This window comes from Ailuropoda melanoleuca, chromosome 11, assembly GCF_002007445.2.
Source record: "Ailuropoda melanoleuca isolate Jingjing chromosome 11, ASM200744v2, whole genome shotgun sequence".
Taxonomy (NCBI): domain Eukaryota; kingdom Metazoa; phylum Chordata; class Mammalia; order Carnivora; family Ursidae; genus Ailuropoda; species Ailuropoda melanoleuca.
In genome coordinates, this window is record NC_048228.1 from 12934107 (window position 1) to 12946813 (window position 12707).

The following is a 12707-nucleotide window of genomic DNA, read 5'->3' on the forward strand; positions in this document are numbered from 1 at the left end:
CTTGGAAAAACTTTCTCATCTTTGGAGCCCGATGTGTGTACTCATCTGGGCTCAAGCCACCTTCCCCTGGGAGGCGTCCTGGCCACCTCTGTTGGTGCAGAGGGAAGAAGTTGGGATTGGGGATCAGGCCTGGATCCGTGTCCCTGTTCTGCCTCTTGCCAGTTTGTGACCGTGGACAAGTCAGCCCACATCCCTTCTCCCTCTCTATTCCCTCACCCTGCCTACCAAGGGACTTGTGTGCACCCAGTAGGGTCCACGGACAGGTGGTGGAATGTTCTTGACCTTTCTGCCTCTCTGGATACTGGCCTTTACAGAGTAAAGCAACCTGATGGCAATCGTGTACTTACTCACTCACTCATTCACTGAGCTGCCATCAAGCCAACACAGAGCTGCATTTCACTCCGCTGTGGATCTTGCTTTCTAGAATTTTGGAACTTCTGCCATTCATTTGGTCAACAAACACCCGCCTGCTATGTTCCGTGCATACTGGTGAGCCCAGTAGAGGCTCCAACCTCCAAGATGTTGTTAGCGGTTGCCAGGGACACCTGGCTCCCTCTTCTCTGTAGCTCCAAGTTCTCTGGGCACCGTGAGACTCAGGACCCACGCAGGCAGAGGCTACGAAATTGGCCATCATGCCCTATAGGCAGTCAGGGCTTCGGGCGCTCCCTGCCTCCCTGTCTCTTGCGTGCATTCCAGCCTCTCTGACCAGGCTCCCCAGTGCAGGGTGGACCATCCCATGAGGCCCCCTTCCTTAAGGAGGAGCCAGAGAACGATCCAGCAATTCAGCCTCTGGGTACGTATCCCAAAGAACTGAAAGCAGAGTCTCAAAGAGATACTCAGGTTCGTAGGAAGATAGCCAGAAGGTGTAAACAACCCCAGGACCCACCAACAGTCGGATGCGTGAACAGAAGGTAGTCAAGCCATACAATCGGATATTATTCAGCCTTAAAAAGCAAGGAAATTGTGACACATCCACAACATGGATGACCTTGAGGGCACTTTGCTAAGGCATTAAGCAGGTTGCCAAGAGACAAATGCCGTATGATTCTACTTTCACGGGGTATTTAGCGCAGTCGGATTTGTAGCGGCAGGAAGTGGAATGGGGGACCCCAGGGGCTGCGGGGAGGGAGGAGAGGGAATTGTTTAAGGGGTACAGAGTTTCAGTTACAAGATGAAAAAATTCTGGACATCGGTTGCACAAGAATGTGAAAGTACTTAACATTACTTAAAAAATGCGTGGTCAATTTTATGTTAGGCGCACTTTACCACAATTTTAAAAAATTATTTTTAAAGAGAACTAGAGGGGAGCAGAGAATCCCTCCTAGGGGAGCACGCCTGGGCAGGTAGGCATGTCCCTGTGGGATCTGCCCTTGGCCTCTGAGCCCCACCTCCTCCAGACAGTCCTCCAGCTTTCACGCCTACTCCCACCCGACTGGCCGACCCTCTCTTCTTTCTCGATAGCCTGAGTGTGAACGCACCTCCTTTCCCCTTGGAGCTCCTTAACACTGCTGACTAAGGTTGCTGCCTCCAGCTTTCCTGAAAACAGAAATAAATTAGAAAGGAAATAAAGTGAGAAAAATCAAACTGGAAAGAACAGGTTTCTGATCCAGCAACCGCCAACCTGCTTCTCGGGACTCCGAGTCCTGCTGGATTCCACAAGGGCCGCCCTCTGACAGTCTCACTTAATTCTTCATTTACGAATCAGAGTGGCTTTTCCTATCAGTAAGCCGTCCCCGGTATCCTTCTCACTGCCGTGGCTCCCCTCCTGCCGCAGACCGCCCCCTGCCTTGGAGGTGTGCCTCCGTCTTCCCTGTGACACCTGGGGCTCTCCCTGCTGGCACGCTGATGTCGGTGGCCCTGGGCGACCTCCTTATCTAATCCAACCTGGCCTCAGGCCCTTAAACTTCGTACTTGTGCTCCTGGGCTGGTTTCCACTGGACCTTCAAAATACAGTCGGCAGGAGGCGCCTGCGTGCCTCAGTCGGTTAAGAGTCTGGCTCTTGGTTTCGGCTCAGGTCATGATCTTAGGTCCTGGGATCAAGCCCCAGTCGGGCCTGCTGCTCAGGGGTGAGTCTGCTTGAGAGTCTCTCCCTCTCCCCCTGCTCCTCCCTCTGTTCTCTCTCTCTCTTTCTCAAATAAATAAATCTTTAAAAACAAAAACAAAATACAATCAGGGAAGGTCTCCTCATCAGCTGCTAAGCCTCCGAACCCAGGGCGCTAGGGCTTGGGGAGCCCTTTGGGGAGAGGAAGGGAACAGGTGCCTGGCCCTGGACCCTTGGCCCTCTGGCCGGCCTTAGGGGTGACCTAGCCCCTGAGAAGAGAGCCCCCTGCTTCCCTTCCAGATATTCCGTGCTGGGATTTGAGTTCAAGAGACAAGAGGCCAGCGTTCAGCATCCTTTGACCACCACCCCTCCCCCTCGACCTTGGCCATCTGAGAGCTATAATCTCTCTAAGAGCCATCTTCTTCCCCCGGGGCACATCCCCACCAAAGCTTTCGGTTTCTCTGACTCTGAGGGCCTGGCGGATGAAACCTGTCCTCGCTCTCTCTGCTTCACTGTGTGTCTGATAAAAGCCAGACTGGGTTTCAAGGCCTCACGACAGCTGGGAGGTCCTGGCCTCAGGAGCACCCTTCCCGACTACACGCTTGCTCTTCGGCCAGGGTCCCCGTGGGGAGGCTGCTCCCAGGGCCACACCACAGGCTGCCACGCCCCCGGCCCCAGGGCCTGGCCCATTTCTCACCGCAGGCGGTCAACCCGCGATCGCCTGTGGCCTCACTGACCTGCGTGCATGCCGGGCTTCCTGGCTGTGTCGCTGGCCTCCTGACACCGTGCATACCTTCCTTAACCTCTCTGACTCCAGCCTCCTCATCCGTGAACGGGAGTAGCAACACCGGAGTAGCAACACCGCTGCCTGTGGCTGTCCTGTTCCAAGACAATACTATGTGTAAAGTCGCCAGGCCTGGAGCAAGAGGTCGGGCGGCGCTCCCTCCTTCCTCCTCTCCACGGTGGGCGAGGCCGCCTGGAGCCCCCCAGCATCCACAGTCTGCACTACCAGACCTCCGTCTTGGACCTCCGCTAACGGCTCCAAATGAACGGCTGGAGAGAAACAACGATAAGCCTCTTACGGTTGTGTATTACAGTTCTCTGAGGCCATTTCCAATTCTTCATCATAATTATTCTTCTATAAAGACCTGGGAGGCTGACAGGGGAGGCACGATTAACCCCATTTTATAGATGCAGGTGCTGCGCTCCAGAGGACGGAAGGGCCTCGTTCAAGGTCACGCAGCCAGGAAGTGGCGGAGTTAAGGTGGGAACCCAGAGCTGGCGTTTTTTTTTTTTTTTTTCCTTTTTCTTCTTTTTTTAAATTTTTATTTTGTTCCGGAAAGTTTGCCAAGGTACCACCCTGTTCTAGGAGCGGATGAGAGCAGACACCACTCCAGGGAGAACAGAGCCAGGGATGCTGGGGGGTGAGGGAGGGCTGGGGGCATGGCCTTTTAGACCTGGCAGGGCCTGCGCCCAGGGTTAAACTAATTGTCATGCTCCCTCACACTCACATTGAGCCCTGCCTTCCACAGAGGCCCTAAAGTGCTTCTGAGCTCCTCGTACATATTTATATGCCTGCTTGCGTGATAAAAATAAAACCACTTCACCCACCGCTGAAATGCAGCCACTCGGGGTGTGAAATATGGGGCTTATCGAACAGCCGCGAGGAGCAGCTCTCAGGGAGAGGCTCCTGTCCCTCCTGACATTGCAAAGGGGCAGCTGGAAGCAGGCGGATTTAATTATCTTGATAAGTAAACGTTGGACTTGGAAGCAGGAACCAGGAAGACACTGGTCCCCAGGCTCCTGGGACACTGTCAAGCCTCCCTGGGATGGAGCTGGTCCTGCCAGAGCAGACGGTCCCATCTCAAGGGGGCGTGTGGACCCCTCAGCACAAACCCCTTCACCTGCACCCCTGAACCTCGCTCCCTGAGAACCGGCCTACCACTCTAGCCTTCTGTTCTCTTAAACCCAACGTTCACCAGGTACCATGTTTTTCTTTAACGGAAGCTGTCAGGAGGCTTCAGGGATCTAAATATCTTGGAGTGAGGACAAGCGTCTTTGCCAGTGGGCCACTCGAGGCAGTCCTGGTTAAGAAAGGTACTGTTCCGGAGCACATCTTTTGTGGCTGTCCTGACCTTCCAATGGTACCTTGACTTTGTTCTGATTGCTGATGCTGAGCTTTGGTCTAGATTTAGACTTCCCTCCTAGTTCCCTCCCTCCCCCTGTACTTGGCACCTCTTGCCCCCATACTCTGAATTCCCCGGGCCCGGCACAGAGAAGGCACTTAACACAGACTTCCTGAGTTTAGTGGCAGCTAAAGTTGAGCCTTGGGGCATGAATGGGAGTTAGCCCACCTACAGGGTTGTGTGTAGGGGGCAGAGAAACAGGGGGAGAGGGGGATGGGGCAAAGGGGTTGGGGAGGAGGAAAGAGGGGAAGGGTGTTTCCGGCAGAGGGAAGAGCATGTATAAAGGCCTAGAGCTAAGAGTGGAATGCGCACTAAGAATTGCAGAGTCTGGCGCAGAGTGGAGACGAAGACCCTGTAAGCTATTCCAGGAGTGTTGGCTTTGCTCTGCAGGCCATGAGGAGCCAGGGAAGGATTTTAAGGGGGCTGTCCCAACCTGCCGGTAGCCCTTGGTGTGCCCAGGTGAGCTGGGGCATGAAGAGATGGGGGTCGTGCTTTACGTGCTGGATGAAGTCTGGACAACCGTGCAGAGGTCCATTCTGAAGAGGCTCAGCTGTCTTTCCTTTAGTGGAGCCTGCGTGGGTGAGGCCTGGGGGCACAGCAGGAGGGGGGCGGCTGGGAGCCATCTGGAAAGGACGAAGCTGGGAAGCTGACCAATGGGTGCCGGACTCTGATGGCAAACAGGCCTGGTGAGCAGATACAGGGTGGGCGGCCCTGACTTTGGCTTTCAGGTGTCTTAGCTGCATACCAGCCCTTCCCCCCGGGAGTGAGCGCCTCAAGAGCGCAGACTATGTCCTTGCCTATCTGCCTCCCCGTGTGTTTCCCATGGTCCGTTAGCCATTAGCATCCCTTTTAAGGGATGGATAGCTTTGATGGTGGAGGGGGGCTCTCCATTTGGGCTTCTCAGTACTCTCCAATTCCAGGGAAATACTCCAGCCTGATTTACCAGCTGCCTCTTTGCAGGGTCACCCTCTTGCAGAGTAAATGGAAAGGGGAGAGCAGGAGGCTGGGCACAGGCAGAAGACAGGCAGCATAGGAAGGCAGGGAGGGGAGACTGAGTCAGGTGACTGGCGAGGGGGCTGGAGGGGTTCGTGGGATTGTTTCCTTGGTCAGGAGTTGGGGGGAAGAGGCCGGGAGGAAGGAAGGAGAAGGGGGCCTCTGCAGAGATGCAGCTGAGATGATGAGAAAGTCCCGTCTGGGGGTTGGGAAGGGACTGGTCGGTGTAGAGAGGTAGCTGTCAAGAGCCACAGAATGTCAAAATGGGCAGATGTGTTCAGGTCATTTTGTCCTATGCAGGTTTTTAGAACAGGTTGCATTGTCCCTTCACCATCCCTCGGGGTGCAGGGGCTTCTGTGATCTGCAAAGACCCTGCTTAACCTCACAGTTCCCCCTCCCCTCACCCCCCTGGTCCCAGCCTTCCGAGAGATGGAGAGATTGACTGCTGCTCCATGGGAGGCAAGCTCCACCCCATGTCTGGACCGGCTGTGTGCACGTGGCTCTGCCTCAAACGCTTTTCTCTCTTAGGCATCCTCCAAAGCTTCAGGTGTCACCTCGTCCAGAGAGCCAGTCTCCCATGTCCTAGCTCAGTGCCAGGTCTCTGCTCCGTCAAAGGCACAGGAAGGGAGAGGTGAAGAAGGAAGTTGGAGGTGGGTTCATGTCCAGGTCAGACATCCTCTGTCAGGGGGCCTGGGGGAGGGAGCCCAGCTTACAAATGGGGGCTCTGAAGCCCTGAAAAATGAAATTGGCTTCCTATACTATACACCAAATTGGGATCTTCTCAAAGGTTTGGGGTCCTAGAAACTCAAGACAGAAAGCAGGCTGATGGGGAGGGGAGGAAATGTACCAGTTTTTATCAGTTGGTTTTGTAATTCACCAGAGCACTTTTGTTACAAATACCTTTGTACTCCCAGCTGAAGGACTAGTCTGACTAATTAGACCTTCCTTCTTTGCTTCCTGGCCCCTTTAGAACCGTGGGACCCAGGCCTGAGCACGGTGGCACTGGAGGTGCCTAGGGGTAAAGTGAAACGCTTGGGAAGACAAGACACACAGGTGAATCACCTGGAGAGATACGTCTTCACTGTGCAGTACAGACAATGCACACCTCCGACCGGGAGAATGCAGGGAGCTGACAATCTTGCCTTGGGTCTCAATTTCCTCATCTGCAGTACTATGGACCCATCACAGTTATAACTAACTAGGGAGTTTAAGTCCGCATGTTCTCTGACAGTGTGCCTCACTGTGATTATACTAAAGCTTAGCAAATTGGTGAAACGGGAAGCTGATTTCGTTTTACAGAATATAGGCCCTCAAACTTACAAAGGTTGTAAAAATGGAACAAATCACATATTAGATGGCGCCACCTGTTGTCTATGGGTGGTATTGCCGTTTGGCAAGGAAAAGAGCGAAGGGGCCGCTCTAAGGGTGACCTCAGAAGACCCCATGTCCAACTTGACAGCATGGAGTCAAGAGTCCAAAGCAGAAATAGAATGATAGATGCTGTAGAATGTCATAGAAGAGAAGTGAATTGCCGATCCAGCTCTCACTGACCTTTTTCTTTGGTTCGTGGTCACGGCAACCATACGCTGAGTCTCTTGAGTTCTTGACCCTGGAGTCTTCATCCACCCCTCTCCGATGCAGAGTGCAGGAAGCTACGGATGAAAAGAAGGAACTGCAGTGTGGGGGTAATTATAGCATCATGCGGCTGCCTCTGTGGGTAATCATTGTTATAGCTAATATTTATTGAGTGCTTATACCATTTAAAGCATCGCCTTATTTAATCAGTGCAATGGAATGAGGTTGGTACTCTTATCCCCATCCCCATTTTACAGAGGAAGAAATCAAGGCACAAGAAGGTTAAATAATGTGTTTGAGTTCTTACAGCAATTCCTCCCTTCTTCCCTCCTTCCTCCTTCCTTCCCTCTCTCCCTCCTCCCTCCCCCCTCCTTCCCTCCTTCCTTCCTTCCCTTCTTCCTTTCCTCCCTCCATCCATCCCTCTTTCTCTCCTTCCCCCCTCCTTCCTCCCTTCTATCCATTCAACAGTCATTTTCTTGAGTGTCAAGGCCGAGATTTGGAACTAGGCAGGCCAACTCTAGAGCCCATGCTCTTAGCCTCTGTGCCTGACTACCTTTGTTGGTACCTTCTATTACTAGTACCTGTTAGTCCAGGTCTCTCATACTTAGCAAATTCAATGACACAGGAAAAAGTCAAATCTTGCTGATGCTTTCTAATCTTAATTCATCTACCCACTCCTTCATCCATGTGCTCATCCGCCCATCAATCCTTTCTCTAATTCATCTGTCTACACACCCACTCACCATCATCCATCCATCCATCCATCCACCATCTCTCCATCCACCCACCAACCCACCCATCCACCCATCCATCTCTCCACTCAATAATACTCACATCCATCCATCCATCCATCCATCCATCCATCCATCCATCCTTCCATCCATCCTCTCACCCATCCATCTTTCCATTCATCCATTCTTCTTTCCATCTATGTATCCAACACCTTCTTGAGTGTAACGCAGAGATGAATCAGCTGTGGTCCTCATCCTCATTTGGTTACAGTCCCTGAAATACGTAAAAGCAACGTGACCTTAGGCAAGGAGCTTCACTTCTGTGCCTCCGTTTCTTTGTCTTATTCTATTGGGGTTCAAAACTGAACCTGCCTCCCAGGGTTATGGAGAAGGTTCAATAAACTAGTTCAGGCAAAACACTTCGAACAGAGCCTGGCCCATAGTAAGCCCTCAATGAATGCCATCAATTGGTGGTGGTGGTTGTTCTTCATACGACTGTGATCGTGGTTATGATTACGACTGCTGCTACTATTACTACTAGGATAATCCAGGAGGCTTGTCCAGGGCCGGAGCAACCTCTCCCATCCTTCCATGATCTCCACAACTCTTGCTTATGAGATGTTAATAGGTATTTATGCAAAGAGAGTTCTGAGGCCAAACAGTTGGGGTTTCAAGGAAATAAAACTGGAAAGCTCTGGGGCACCTGGGTGGCACAGCTGTTAAGTGTCTGCCTTCGGCTCAGGGCGTGATCCCGGCGTTGTGGGATCGAGCCCCACATCGGGCTCCTCCGCTGTGAGCCTGCTTCTTCCTCTCCCGCTCCCCCTGCTTGTGTTCCTGCTCTCGCTGGCTGTCTCTATCTCTGTTGAATAAATAAATAAATAAATCTTAAAAAAACAAAACAAAACTGAAAAGCTCTGCAGGATTTCTCATAGCCTTTAATATGCTCCTGTGAATTGTAAATCTCCAAGAAGTGGGGAATGACCTAATATGCAGCATTTCAAGAAATGTTTATTGCAAACTTGCAAAACAAATGGTTGGGGGACCCAGTGTTGGCCTGCTTCTCTCTGCCTGAGCAGGTCCCTGGGGCTGCATTTCCTGTCCTTGGCTCCTTCCACGTGGCCCAGCTCCTCTCTCTGGACTTGCATTGCTGAAGCCCATTCAGCAGCCCATAGCCTCAGGTTCCCCAGGGAAACGCCCTGGGGTCCTCCCGTGGGAAGCCCTCGGAGCAGGAGCGGGAGAGTTCAGGTGGGGCTGAGGTCCATTAAAGACGCAGCGGTGGACTTAATTCCAAGCGGCTGACTCCATATCGATTTGGGTCACCAGTGTCAAGGCGTCACTTTCAGTCGTGTTTAATTTAAACAAACAATAAAAAACTCGGTCCTGTCTGGGATGCAGCCTGATGGATGTTTAATTCCCAGCACAGAGCGGCAGAGGGCAAGGTAGGAAGGAGCCGGAGGACTGTGTGAGTGTGTGGAGGGGAGAGGCGAGGAGGGGTGGGCCGGAGAGGAGAGAGAGAATGTGTGGATCTTGGGGTGGAGCCTGGGAAAGGCCCCCACTAGATCCCTGGCCCCAGAATCCAGCATCCCTCTACCCTGGCCACTTTGGGTCATTCTTTTCACCTCTGAGACTCAGCTTACTTATCTGTACATTGGGCATAAATGAAGCCGCCACAGAGGGCTCTTACCTGGGATGGGGGGGTGGGTTGTATGGAACACGCTGGGCTCCTGCGAGTTTTGTTTTTGTATCTCATTTCCCAACCAAATCCTGGCTCCTGGCGGGGGCGGGGGGCGGTGTGCGTGCACCTGTGCAGGTCCTGTGCACATTTGTGCATCTTGGCCCGAAAAGGCTTTTCCGAGCTCTGGCCTCTCCCTGGGTTCCAATCTGGCTCTCTAATAAGCTGTGTTGTAGGGGACAGCTTCCCTAGCATGCCTGTGCTTAGCTTCCTCATCTTTGGAACACAAATAAGGACAGTACCCACCTCATATGTCATTGTGAAGATTCTTGTCCTCGTTGATTACTTTAACGGTGCCTGGCTAAGAGAAGCCCTCATGTAAATGTTTAACACTCTCACGATTAGAATCAAAGGCCACAGGGTGTCCTTCCCCAAAGCAGCAGAGCCCATCCCCTCGGAAGCCAGGCTGGGGGAGGTCATGTTATGCGTATTCCTCCCCTCTCCTGGAAATAAACATGCCATGGGGTCACAGAGGGGTCTCTTTGACCTCTGGGGGTGTTCCCTAGGGTCCAGAGAAGAGGAATTTGCTTTGTGCTGTGGTGCCCTCTGTTGGGAGAGCCTGGCTCAGTAACCATGGACCGAGGGAGGTGGGGGCAGACAGTCACAGCTCCCGCTGCCAGGAGGTCCAGGGCTCCTGCTCCGCCCCGTGCCCAGGAAGGATGCATGTCCCGCGGGACCCGTGGGTCTGAGTACAGGGACTGCAAAGTGGAGGCCCTGCACTGGCAGCGAATCCACCAGGAGTCAGAAACAGAGAGGGACCGTAAGCAAGTTAAAAGCCTATAGCTGCCCCGGGGTGACCTTTCCTTTGCTATGACGCCCTGTGCCCTCTGCCTACCGTGCCTCCCTGTGCTTCAGATAGGCCTTTCTCTGGGGCAAAAGGAAAGGCACCAAAGCTGTGTTTATGAAGCAGGAGTTGGAGGAGTGGGCTTTCCCAGGAGACGGTGTGCGGAGCTAGCGTTATTACTACCAACAATTACCATATGGTAATAAACACACACTGCACCGCCCCGCCCCTTTGGGAAAACCAACTGTGCACCTGGGCAGGATGCCCTCTCTCCGAGCACACCATCCAGGGGGCTGTTGGATCTTTGAAAAGATTCACTGCCACAGGAGGCCTGCTAGGAATTGCTAAGTGCCAGCCTCGCACCCAAGGAGCTGAGGAATACGGTGGATAGGACAAAGTACCCTGACTTCATTCATCCATCCATCCATCCATCCATCCATCCATCCATCCATCCCTCCCTCCCTCCTTCCTTCCCTCCTTCCAACAAATATTTATTCTGGGCCTACTATGTGCCAGGCACTGGCCAGGAAGACTAATGATTATAATACAGGGCGATGTTACAAGACAGTGGGGATGATTTGGAAGTCCTGGTGCTGAAGGAGGGTTCATGGAGATCTCCCCCACCCTGCCCTGGCCCAATCCTTGGCCCTAGGAGGCAACCCTCCCTTGCCTATCAGGCTCCCTTCCTCCTTGCTAGCCTCTGGCCAGGTATCATTCACAGCTGGCATCATGGAGGCAACTCTAGTGCCCCTCCCTGCCGCTCCCTGGGGATTTCTCTCCCAGCTGGTCCAGACCAAGGCTGGGAGGGGCCCTCACGGGGGTGGTGGGGGGGGTGGTGGTGGAGGAGCTGGAATCCCACCGATGTCTGGATTTCCTCTCTAATGGCTGGGCTACCATAGTGCAGACAGGAAGCCTTGCCTGTGCAGGCGTTCACCTGGCAAACTGTTGCCTGTCCACCTGCCTGGCAGCTCTCTGATTTGCAGTTGGGCCAGCAAAGTAGTAATGCCCATCAGTAGTGACGCCTGACTTTGCCCGTGGAACTCAGACCAGCGTGCCAATGTGAGGGTCCTCCCAGCTTGCCGCTGCTCCCCAGCCAGGAAGGCTCTTCCACGGAGGGCTTAGCCCCTGGGATGGATGGGCTATGTTGGCTCTTTTCTGGGCCAGAGGTGAGGAGGTGGAGGGGTAGGGAGACAGCAGTCAGGGACCCCACCCCGTGACGAGGCTGAGGCAGCCCACAGAGAGGGTGTGGGGGAGAGGTGACCTTCAGCTGCCCCTCAGCAACTTGGAGAAGGGGAGACCTGGGTGGGTGGGGGCGAGGTGGAGCAAAGAAGAGGCAGCCAAAGGGAGAAGGGCCTAAGACTCCAGCGGGGGGGGGGGGCACATCCAGCCCAATCAGCCTGGCAGCCAATTAGTCTGATTCAAAAAAAAAAAAAAAATACCCACGTAGGGACAAACTGTAATCAAACACCTATTTATAAGGGTTTATTACGATCATTATTATTATTTTACTGAGAGGATCATTCTAAAGCCTGTCAGGTGAACATACACTTTCAGATCTTCATAAATGCAAATCGCTCCTTCCCCTGGGCTGGTGGGCGTGAGCTGCTGCAAGGCTGCCTTGGGAAGCCCTGTTGTGAGGCTTCCAGAGGGCAGATGGAGGGAGCAGCTTCCCGCCATGGGGCATCTCTGCTCGAGGCTAGCCAAGAGACCGCTTAGCAGCCACCCACTGCCCATCTCACTCCCTGCAGCCCCTCAAAGGGTTGCTGGAGATGCCACTGGCTGCGTACCCATTGCCAATTCAGGTAAACAGGGCAAAAGCTCTTAGGCAGCAACCTGACAGAGCTGGGAATTCTCCACAGAGAAGGAAGCTGGGATTTCTCAACAGAATGTCCTAGAAAGAACACTGGGTTAAGAGCCCAGAGGCCTGGATTCTGAGTCCAGTACTGCCCCTGGCTTTGATGGTCTTTCTGGGCCTCAGCTTGCCAGGGGGGGATATCCCCTGCCAGGGGTAAAGTTCCATGCTCTGAACCCCATCTAACCTCTCCCCACTGCCAGCAAAACCTCTCCCAGGGGACCTTAAGGCTCACAGCTAGGCCTGAGGCTCAGTGTGTGTGTATGTGTGTGTGTGTGTGTGTGTGTGTGTGTGTGTGTGTGTGTGTGAGATGAGATACAAGTCCCAAACCTCACTCCTCAGGCCTGGGGAAAAAGTGTCAGGCCTGCCAAAAAGGTGAAAATGTGGTCTCTGCCAGGAGGAAACAGCCAGTTCCTTAACCATTCCGGGCTGGATTCAAGAATGTGGCTATTCTTGGAAGAAAGGACAACACATAACATTTTTGTCGGTACCTGGGGGAAGCCATCCATAATTTGGGAAGTTTCAGAAGACTGATACCCCTAATCCTTCCCAGTAAGAGCATTAATAGGTGGCGAGGCCAGTCCTGGGGGGGGGCACACCCTGCCTGCTCCGCTCACTGGAATCGCTTGCTCTCAAGGGAAGCTGCCTCCCTCCTTCAGGCTGGGGGTGGGGGGGGGTGTGACCCCAGGGAAGGGATTAGGTGGAGGGGGATCAGACGGAGCTGGCTTCTGGGGGTCAAGGGTGCTAGGTCAGCTGGGGGTGGGTGGCGAAGCTAAGGGCAGGAAGAGTTGTGAGGAGGGGAATCTGGGGGAA

At 53.5% G+C, this 12707-nt stretch overlaps 1 protein-coding gene across 1 annotated transcript in view; it reads left to right on the forward strand.

Annotated features, from left to right (window-relative positions):
• The first annotated feature begins 9921 nt into the window (after nt 1–9921).
• IGSF21 (immunoglobin superfamily member 21) overlaps nt 9922–12707 on the forward strand; it is a 277720-nt gene continuing 274934 nt past the window's right edge. Inside the window, exon 1 of the mRNA XM_019807625.2 lies at nt 9922–10018. Coding sequence (XP_019663184.1) covers nt 9922–10018 — 97 coding nt within the window. The remainder of the gene's footprint in view (nt 10019–12707) is intronic.